This window comes from Merops nubicus, unplaced genomic scaffold (assembly GCF_000691845.1).
Source record: "Merops nubicus isolate BGI_N331 unplaced genomic scaffold, ASM69184v1 scaffold4738, whole genome shotgun sequence".
In the NCBI taxonomy this organism is placed as follows: Eukaryota; Metazoa; Chordata; class Aves; order Coraciiformes; family Meropidae; genus Merops; species Merops nubicus.
Window position 1 is genome coordinate 4,744 of NW_008624969.1, and position 11,178 is coordinate 15,921.

General features: G+C 45.7%; 1 protein-coding gene across 1 annotated transcript in view; it reads right to left on the reverse strand.

Annotated features, from left to right (window-relative positions):
• Nucleotides 1-292: 292 nt before the first annotated feature.
• The window catches only part of LOC103777937 (calcium-dependent secretion activator 1), a gene marked incomplete at both ends in the record, with an annotated part of 87,720 nt that continues 76,834 nt past the window's right edge, over nt 293-11,178 (reverse strand). The window contains 2 exons of the mRNA XM_008945502.1: nt 293-480; nt 5,682-5,818. Coding sequence (XP_008943750.1) covers nt 293-480; nt 5,682-5,818 — 325 coding nt within the window. The remainder of the gene's footprint in view (nt 481-5,681; nt 5,819-11,178) is intronic.

The window sequence follows — 11,178 nt, forward strand, 5'->3', positions numbered from 1 at the left end:
TGTGACAGCCACACGTACTTCAACTCTGTCTTGTCCAGAACTGCATTGAGCAGGTGCCTGGGTAAGAAAGTTAAACCCTCTCTTTTTCTGGATCCTCTACGTGCATTTTTATTGCTTACATTAAACAAGCAACGAAACAAACAAACAAACAGACTATGCCACTAGAAGCGCTGCTGCCAAACATCCACTGTGAAAACAAATTGGGGACTGTTGTGCATTATCCACGGAAACCTATATTTGACAAAGTCATCCCTTGCTGGCAGGGAACTGCTAGCCAAGAAGAATTCCTTACCTGTTGCCATGAACATGTGATGCACAAAAGGCAAAGCTGTAGTGAAGTAAGGTGGGGTCAATCATAGCTCCGTTTTCTGCGCGCTCTAGCAAATCTCTGAGGTAGCAGAGATGTCTGTGACAGCCTCTCACTCCATTACGTGCACAATACTCATCTAGCACAAAGACCTGGCCAGGACTAAACCAGCCCTGTTTAGAAATAAAGAGACTTGATTTTAAATATAAGTTATTAAATACAAAGGCTATCAGATTTGGAGGTGTAGTGGTGAACTGTTCTAATAAAAGAAATACAAACCTACGGCTACATTAAGGAAAAAGGAGAGAGGTCACTCTTAAACAATACAGTCTGTGCATCATCACCCAAACACCGCATACGCTCAGTGCAACCATTAACAAAAACATATTATGCTACCATTAAAGGGAAATGTCATTTAAAATGCTGAAAAGTTAGGCCAGTTCATGGCAGTGCCTAGCAAAAAAAAGCAAAAAGAAAAAAATTAAATAAAAAAAGGTCTTACACCTTTAAGAGATAACAAAGGTTTGGTTATTTCATCATTGTGACACCGTAATCTCATTTTGGGCATGGGATTGTACATTTGGCCAGGAGCAAGAAGACTGATCTGGAGGAGAGGATGGAGGATTACACTGAGTAACAACTCCTCTTGCATCGGGCAGTGGGAACGTCCCGCGGACAGAGGCACGCGGCTCCCAGGCACCTGACAGGGACACTGCCATCGCCCGCCTCCTCCGCATCCAAGCACAGGGAAGCTCCGCTCACGAGCAGGGTTTCTTTGCACATCCCAAGACCTCAGGCTATGTCTGTCTGTCAGACCCGAGGGCCTGGTGACCCACAGCTCGTGGTGCCAAGAGGAGCCCTTCCCTGCGAGGGGCCGGCCGCGGCGAGCGGCCTGGGACAGCCAGAGCAGAGTGCGCCTCTGCCTTCGGGAAAGGCGCTCCCGAGAACCAGAATATTCTTGTAGAGTGCTTTTCAAAACGCTGCAAAACCGTCAATATTTACATGGAAATTTGGGTGCTAAACAATTGCTAAGACGCAGCTCTGGAATGCATCAAGCTGCAAAATCTTTCATCGTTTAATTGAAAAGTTCCTGCAGCGGGCGGGAGAGTAGTTGAGGCAGAGCACTGCCCCTATAGGCAACTTCTTTGCCACCCCATCTGTTACCCCAAATGCTACATCTTAGAAACAACACTGCTGTGAAAGATTAAAATATATTTTCTACCACTCAGATGACACCAAATCTTTTCTAGATGCCAAAATAGCTGCTTTGAAAAGAGTTGAAGAAATATCAATTAAGAGCTCAAAGACATAGAGAAGGATTTGCTCATCCTTATTGGGCCAACTCCAAAACAGATTGAGAAAAGAATTAAAATAATGAGGGGAAAATGATAGATACAGGGAGTAGCTACAGTGCTGGGATCACTAGAAGTGCACGTTTCAAAACGAAGGCACAGAACAATGCAGATGGGACGGCACTCTGGAAGGCTATTTTTTGGGAGGGGTAAATCTGCCTTCACTGCTTTTAACAGTATTTTTGTTTGCTTTTTGGTTGGTAGCACTATGCTTGATTCTGGATTTCTTTATGTTGCCCATTTGCTACATCCTTGGACTGTCTCTTCACCTTGCCTCTCTTCACGTAAGTCTTTGGCGATTTGGCATAGTAAAAATACAGAAATGCCCTGATTGCTCTGCAGTAGGAAGACGTGTGCATTGGTTACTGGGGCAGAAACGCAGTTGAAATTGTTATATCCACCTAGTACAAAGGACTCAGTCCTACCCATGGGGTGAAATCTTGGCCCTGCTGACATCAGTGGGAAGGCTGGCACTAATTTCACTGGAGTCAAGTATCAAGCCCAGAGTCTGGGGCAAAAGAAGCAAGAGGCTGAACCTAGCAGTCCAGAGCACTCCACATTGCTCCCCTGCACTGGGGCCTGAGAAGTGCTGGTCCTCACGTGGACATGAGGGATCGGGGCAAACGGTCAAGATTGCTGCCACGGCTCAACGAGGGGAAGCACGAGCAGAAGCTCAGAGGTTCCGTGATGAGCCTCATACCTCATGAGAGCACAGGCAAGCAGACTACGAGTGGAGGGATCCAGAGCCCAGGAGGACCAGGTGGTCTTCTTTTGCATGGCAGAGGTAGGAAATAAAAAATCTGCTGCTGAACGGGGCTCCAAAGGAACAGCAAATGCTGCTCCCCACAGCCCCAGAAAAAATCTAAGGTTTGATGAAAAGTGGTATTCAGACAAATCCTCCACATCTTCAGGCAGATCCTGGCTCTTGATAAAGATTTGCCTGGCACAACCAGCTAACAACCAGCCAGTCTGGCAAACACAACTGATAGTGATGACACACAGGGTGTCTCTCCCCAGTGCAGCTAGGTGTAGCTCAGTGTGGTCTCCCATATGGTCTTCAACAGCATGGGGAAACCTGGAGGGGACAATGGAGGAAGGCCGCAGAGTACGGGGAGCTTGACTGATGGTGTCCAACAAGCCGAGCTGCACCGAGGAGGGGACACGTGTCCCAGGCACCAGCAGGGAGTGCAATGGGAGCTCTGGAGCCAGAGCAAGCAAGGCTTAGCCAGGGTTGTTGAAACACTGGCAATCTTTCTAATGGCAAATGTAGCTTTTGTGAAAATCAGTATTTTTGAGGAAAAATTTTCACTTTTCAGTAGCTGAGTTTTTTCATTTACCACAGGAAAATCAAAAGAATTTCCTTTTGGTGGCCTGCTTTCTAGACCTTTTAACCTCACTCCCTCACGTTGTCTCGGCTAGGCTGGGCACTGCAGAAGACCACCCTTCCTTGGAACATGCCATGCTGTGTTCCGTGAATCCCACGAGCGCTGACACATCACGGGAAACACAGCTCCAGCTGGGACCTGGCTGCACGAACCAAATGCTGGCAGTGGGCTGGGAAATCTTGGGAAGAGCTGAAGGGATGCCTCAAAAAAAGCACATGTCCAAGTGAAACGAATGAAGACCCCCATGAGTGTGTGGTCCACACAAAGGTGGAATTGCTGCACACTCTTCCCAAAAGTCCAGGAAGAGCTGTGAACGCGACTGTGCTAGCAGTTCGTGGATGATGGGCAAGAGTCCTCAGCAAGCTCTGCAGACAATGCTCTTCTCTTTCTTTCTCTGCCAGCAAACATCCCTCCTGCCACAGCCCAGCTTCACCAGCCTGTTTGCTGTCACAGGGGTGCCTGGCTCAGCCAGCAAGAGGGCTCACAGTCGCCTTGTTTAAGCTGGTTCCATGGAGAGGTGATGCCGAGCTACCCCGTGTCAGGGTGAGCTGCCCAGTCTGGTAGGCCTTCTGTGGCACCTGCACGTCCACGTTAGAAGCGCAGAAGAGGTGTGACGAGGCGAAGCCCTGCGTGACCTTGCACAGGAATGTCCTGTAGGGAGAACAACAACTGCCCAGCAGCACACAGCATGGACAGAGCAGGCTTACCACGGGCTCGCAGCTCCTCCAGGCAAGCCAGAGCAGTGGTACCACCAATGTCCCACAGACATATCCAGAGCAGTGGGAACTCTTTGCACTTGAACTCAGATTTCGAGGGCAGTCTGTTTATTTATGCCATCATCAGGACAAAACCATATTAAAAGAAGAAAAGAAGCACGTGAAATCCAAGAATAGGGGAAGACAGCCCATTATTCTCTTCTTTATAACACTCTGCAACGGGTGATTTGAAAGAAGATGGTTAATTGGTGATGGTCTGCTCCGATGAGGCACAAGTCTTGGTGCTGAGGGGAGCTCCACCACTCCAGTAGCTTCTAGCAAGGGCCTAAACATCTCAGTAACAAGCAGAAAAGTGGCTGGTGGGTTTCTTGAAGAAAAACATTGTTAATCATTTCCAGTGATAGCCTTGCATCTCTCCATGAACTTAATTCAACGTCCACAGCTCTCTCACCAGGCCTGAGACTGCACAGAGACAAACCAGCTGCAAGCCAACCTGTCAGACATGCATGGATGGGGATGGTCTTCCTAGTATCAGCCATGCGTGGGGAGCAGAAGCTGCATGCCAAATTCACTGCCTGCCGGAGCAAAGACCTTGATGGAACTGGTGAGAAACCTGCTGCAGGTCTGACAATGCTCCCACCAAGCCTGCTTGTACCACGTGGCTATCTGTGAGTAAAGTGCACGCTGCAGCCTTCCCCCACCCCATCCTTACCTCAGGGGATGTCCACAACTGTTCCTCCTAGCCCTGCTTCTCATCGGGAAGGTGACAACTCACTACTGCTAATGGTACTTAGTGGATCTCAGTCTTTCTGAGCTCAGCCCTTGCATGTGGTGCAAGAAGCAGAGCAGGTGAGAGGAGCACCACAATGCAGGGAGACATGGAGGTCAGGATTTGAGACCAACAGCCTCATTGCCAACTGCTCAGTTGTGTTCCCAGGTTGCTGTTTTAACAGCAAGCCACTGAAAAGCCCCAGCTCCAGGGACTGCACAACTGGCAAAAGATGAAGGCTATCGGCACGGGGTGGCCCTGCTGCTGAAGAAGTCCATGATGACACCCCAGTGTGGAGGTTCCTGTGCAAGACTGGGAGGGTGGCTGCTCAGGATCTCTCCCACGTCATGTTTAGGACAGTGCCTCCATTTCAGGCCCCTCTAGAAAGGCGCTACATTGTGTTGTTTTCTCAAAAACTAAGAGCCTCTCCATCCTCCTCACTGAAACTGTTAAAAATTTATTGTTCAAGTTGCATTGCTAAAAGTCGTTTGCCATTTAAACTCTCACAGTACCTAATAGCCCCTGAGCTCTGCACCCCAGCCAAAGGCTACAAGCTGTCCTGGAACATCTCAGTGCTACTCTCTCATAGACCATGTTAAACAGCAGTGGGCTGAGAGCTGCAACCTGTGCTTGTGAGAATCATCAGGACGGGCATGTGCCTACATGGGCATGGACAGACTGCAGCACCACTGCAGTTATCCACCTAGTCCCACCTGTTACCTGCTCGGGACCCCTGCTCATAAAGAGACACAAAGCTGGGCTGTAATTTTTGCTGGTGGGACTCCACTGACATGGGAGGTGGTACCAGATCATCATCTTTCCCCTGTTCTTCCATCCAGAAGCCTCTGGAAGGCAGTGTGGGAGGCTGCAAAACACTGCTCTCTACTTCACATCCCCACACTGGAGCTTATCTTTGCAGGAAGAAACATTTTAAGCATTGCAAACAGAAATGATAAAGACAGTGCAACTGGAGAAGATCAGCAGTCAGTTCACTGCAGGTAGCCTCTCAAAAAAAACCACCTCTGGGCCAAATTCAAACCTGGTGTAAACAGAAGTCAATCTTCCAGCAACAGGGGGATTAGCCCCCGCTCGCGCTAGCTTTGACTTTGCTGCTTGATGTTTATATCACTAGAGACCAAAGAATATACTTGCCAGACAAGAATAGGAATCATTAAGTCTGTGGTCCAAAGTGAGGCGCTGAACCATCTCAAAGAGTGAAGCGTGGTCAAAGTTACAGGGATTGGAAGAGATAAATTCATCCATGCCATGCTTTTGAGCTCTATCTGCATCTGTTCATTTATACATATAGAGAAAGACACCATTTAGAGAGATATAAGACATTTTAGTTGACAAATACAACAGAAAAAAATATACAGTATGAAGCATGACAGCTAAGTAGCTCCTCTTCCCTACATTGCCATTAACTTTTCTCTTTGCAGGCTACACAGTACACTTCTCACCTCCCATTGTCAACTTGCATCAGTTATGGACTATCTTATTGCATTTAGGCAAAAGATTTTAGAATTAACATCTTGTCATCTGCTCATTGTAGTGTATTTATTCTGTACTTAAAACCAGAACACAAACCCAATAGCTTACTCCATAGCTTACAATACGCTGTGAGTTAACAGAATTTTGGCTCAAGTAGGTAAATTAGCTCCTATTTAGATAGTTGTGGTTAATTATAATAGATTCTGCCATTCTAATGAAGTTAGAGCTGTAGCATTTTTCTCTCCATTTACTAGGTTTTCTAGGTATTCAGACCAGTTATGTTACTTATTATCCAAATGCCAACATTTATCTCCCCACGTCAATTTCTTTCCTAACGGCAACTTTAAATGCTACCTCACTGAAATCAGAAGATGCTCTTTTAGGCATCGCTAAGAAGTTAAATTGAGATGTAGTTTGTTGTCACTGAGGCAGTAACCCGATAGTGTGGCAGAGCTGCCAGTCATCCCGACGGAGGAACTGAAATTTCCTCTGCCTGGATTACGAGCTGCCATTTTTTGGTGAATTAACAGCCTCAACATATTCACACTTCTCTGCTTTGGGTGACGTTTACGGGCACTGACTCTTAGGGGCTAATTAATTAATCTCAACATGGTTAACTAAAAATACACCCAATTCGGCAGTTGAAATGAAGCCGCCGAGCCGGCCTGGGTGCGGCCAGCCGGGACCCCGCTGGGAGCAGGCTTTGTTCTACCAGTGGCCGGGGAATTAAAGGACATCTTTCACTTGGTTTTGTCCCTGCTCAGCTTCCTACTATATGGGTTCTTGCCAAATCCTCGACAAAGAAAACAGGATTTAAATCCTTCCCCTGTTTATAGCCTCCTAGGGGAACTGGGTGGCCTTGAAACAATGTGGCTGAAAGGACTCAAAAATGCAGTTTTCCGCAAGAGTTCTATATGGTAACTGTATTTGTTTTAAAACAAAATCCCTCTTTACCAGAAAAAGAAAAAAAAAACACAAACCAAAATCCTTAGTTAAAAAAAAATAAATTTTTTAAAAACAGCTTTAAATGATAATGAGACACTGTTCTTTTATATACGTTTTACTATTTAACATTAAGCTGGGGAGGATGGCATGTCTTCCTAAATACCTTGTTCATGCCTGTGCTCTCAGATATTACTGATTGTTGGAAGCAATCTTTACATTTTCTGTATAGTCTGTCGTTAGCTATATACAAACTATATAAATAACATCACCCACTGGAAAGAAATCAGACAAATTAAAACATGTAACATTTCAATTAGCTGCTAGCAATACTTAATTCAGCAGTAGCTGGCAATTTTCCTTATTAAAACCCTGCTGATTAAACACTAATTTTTTTTTCCTACAGCTGGTTAATTTTTCGAGGGTTTGCTTCTCTGCTTTGTTCCATGTGCCGGGTCCTGCTGCCCCCTCCCCAGCCCCAAATCCCCCCTCCACCTTTGGCTGGCTCCGTGCACTCAGCACGGGGACGGAAGCCGCCACCGATGGTGCCGGGCGCCGCGGCAGCAGGAGGGCTGGCCCAGGGGACGGGGACAACCTCCCCGATGAGCACAGCACCTCGCCAGCATCCCTGGGCGTGGGATGTGAAGCCCACCCGGCGCTGGGGCTCACGGCACGGGCAGGCTCCTGTCTGTTTTGACAGCTTTCTGCCCCATCGTCTCTGTCCCTCTGGGCCAAGATCGATTTGACTGCGGTTACTCCCAAGGAGTTTGTCTGTGCTGTTTTCAATTCCATCCCTAGTGTCCGCAAAATGTTTTAACAGATATTATCAGACTATTTTTAATGGCTTTCTGCTCTGCCCGGCTCCTCGGAGTTGACTGCAAGCTGACAAATTGGCTGGAGGCCTTCATTTGCCAGCTTTGCTCAGAGATTTTATTATTTTTCAATTAGGAGCCCTGATACACTGTCAATCCTCCTGCTCAGCCAACGAGGCTCTGAGAGCTGAGTAAATCAGCTGGAAATTTGAAGAGTCCTCTAGCCCTTTAGCTGGTGAACTTTTTTGAGCATATGTGCTAGAAAGCATGTTTGAAATGATTAATTTTTACTCCAGGCTAAAACGCTATTCCTTACTTTATGTTTTCTTAGCAAGGTGACCACAGAATGGACCTTTGGTTGGTGTGAATCAACTAAAGCTCTGCTGGCTTCCATGAAGATGAGGGTCTGTCCTGGGCTTTTAAAGATCTCCCTGCTTAAGGCAGGGGCACAGACAACTCCCTGCCAAACATGAGAACAGACACAGTGATTCAATGGCCTTCACAAATGTCCATAATTAGGGGCAATTTTACTTTCATTCATCACTTTGAAGCCACACCTTACTGAGCATCCCATTGGGTGCCTGCTCAAAAGCCCATTGCTCCAAATCTCCCCACCTCAGAACAACTGGAGTTTTCTGCCAGGTGAAAGAGGATGAGCAGCCTCAGCTCTCCCCGAAGCAGCCCAGTCCTGCAGTTCTGGCACAGTCAAACCATTCTGCACAGGCAAAGCTGCAGGGCTGGGTGGGTGCATGTTGCCCACCCAGGAGATAAAGCTGGTGTGGTATGAACTGGAGATGTCTTTGGAGGATGGTAATACACACATGTATTTCTCTTAAATGGAATACCTGCTCTGGGCCAGATTCTTAACATTTTTAACTAGGAGTTGATTAAAAAGGATAATCCTACACTAAACTCACTTTCTCTTAATTAGAAAATAAACACCTCATGCAACCTGCAATTTATTTTTACATTTTCATTTTTCGAATGGACTCACTTTTAAAAATGAAACTTAGGAATCAAATTATACCAAAAGCATTAAACTTCATAGGCAATACAAAAAGAAAAGGAGAGATTTAAATACATTATATTACTCTGCTGCAGACAGTTGATCTGCGATTTAAAATAATGCCAACATCTGCACAGGAAATAAGTTTTATCTATAATCTACCTTCTTTCAAAATGGCTTATACAGTTTGCATGAGATTTTAAACTAAGTACAAAATGTGAATGACTGATATTCGCACCCAAACTGTACAGCTAATTGCAAGTACTTTAAATTAATTGTTTTGGTCAAATACGGTTGTTTTTTTGACCCTGCTCTGTTATTCTAGTTAAAAAGAAAGAAGAAACCAAAGAAAGAAAGTTATATGATGCTCCAGTAATTTACAATCCCTTCCCAAGGTGCCGTGCCAAGCTCACTGGTGCTTCTTTGTTTGGGGCCCCAGCCAAAATGCTGCTGCAGGCCCACAAAAGTTATCTCACATATTTAGACAAGCTGCACACAACTGCAGCTGAAAGGTGCTCCATGGTGGTCTCGGGTGGGAGGCTGCCAGAGGAGGGACATGGGCAGCAGAGACTCCATGAGCCTTTCTTCTGGAAAACTGCACTCTAGCCTTTTATATTACACTTGATCACCTACATTATAGTTTTTTTTTAATACTGCCAGGTTTTAGTTTTGTTCATTTTTACCCAGTTTGCATTCTACACTAACACCCCTAACTAGCCCCGTGTCACACTCCCTACAAGTGTTTGAAATCCGTGTCTTAAAATCTGCCAGTGTCAGGAACAAAATTATTTCAACAACTATAAAGAAAACCAAAGGACCATCCCACCATAAGGTCCTCTGAGGGCTGTATTTCTCTTTATCCAGCTGTTATTTAAAAAGGAAGAGACAAAGCAGTCAAATCTCTCATTCTGTTTTAAAAAATATATTGCCCTGCCCTCTGCATTTCTTTTGCTCCAGCAATAATTTTGGCAGATTTTGCTCTGAGAGTGAAGTTAATAGTGGGGGACAAGCTCCATAAAAGAATTCTTGTTATAAAAGGCTTTAGGTAGCCATTTTATTTTAAGAATTTCTTACTCTGGATTTATTTCTTTTCATTAACGAGTGACTTTGCTTTAGTACCAAAGGCAATCGAACATCCAGTAAATTTTACGACACGTTTGCTTATTAAAAAACCAAAAAAACCCAACAAACAAAAAAACCCAAACAACTGTAAATTAAAAGGTGACTTTGTATCTTACTCATCTGGAAAATGTGTGCTTGTCATATCTGCTTGACATTACAAGAATGAAGATGTGGTTTGGACAGTAACAAACAATGACACTAGTCAACCTCATCAGGAGACATGAAATAAAGGAATGACAATGATTGATGGCAGCTATTCATTTACAGATATTTCTAGAAAACTCTTTGCTGGCCTGGCTGGACAAAGCAGAAGTTTTCCAGCCTGCACAGTGCTCACCGTCAACGCACCGCGGCGGGCAGGCGCCCGTGTGCCCACTGTGACCTGCCACCTGCTTGGGTCCCCTCCTGCTCCCACCACCAAAGTGGGGCTGATGGACATGCTTGGGCTGCAACTCGTTCAAGAGACACCCAGGGGAGCTGCCTGGAAACCTCCGTTTGTTTGGCCGTGTGGAGCGAGAGGCTTTCCTAGCAAATATCCGTGCTCTGGACGGGGAGAAAAACCCCATGCTGGGACTTCAAGTGCCAGGCTGCTGCTGGTGAGCGAGCTGCTGGCAGCGCTGGCTGGTGACCTACCCAGCGCCCTCCTCGCCGTGCACGGTGGCACTGCCACCTCTGGGGAGTGATGTGAGATGTGTGCCTGTGTCTGGGGCTCTGAAACCTCCTCCCCGCTCCGAGCCGCGGCCGCTGCGGCAGCCTGAACTCGCCTCTCTGATGGGTACCTCACAGCTCTTTTTTTCCCCCCCCTTCATATTATTGCACATTAGAAGATAGCTTTAAATTTAATTGGCTGCTTATTCCTGCGTTGTGTGGCTTTTCCCCTGCTGCAAACAAATTATTTTCTGCTCGAGTTACAATTTTAACAAACGACTGTGAACGTCCCTGTAAATCACCAGACGCACTAGGCACCAAACTGAAACCTAAGTTACCTAACGTTTGGTAGTTAAAGGAATAAGAATTCGTAGTATGCACTTACATAATTCCTTGTGTGGCAAGTTAAAAACACAGTTTTAGAACAGCTATTTAAATATAAACCATTGTTTCACAGTATTTTTATAACTATGTAAAAATATTTTGAATTGGATGTCTGCGGAAACCTGTGAATTTGTATTTCATAAGTTAGTCACATGCTTCTTAGAGCACGTAGAAGTGATTTACAGGATACTTTTAAATTCATGCAAGTTATGTGAGAACTGAATTAACATTTTAATTCTGCATT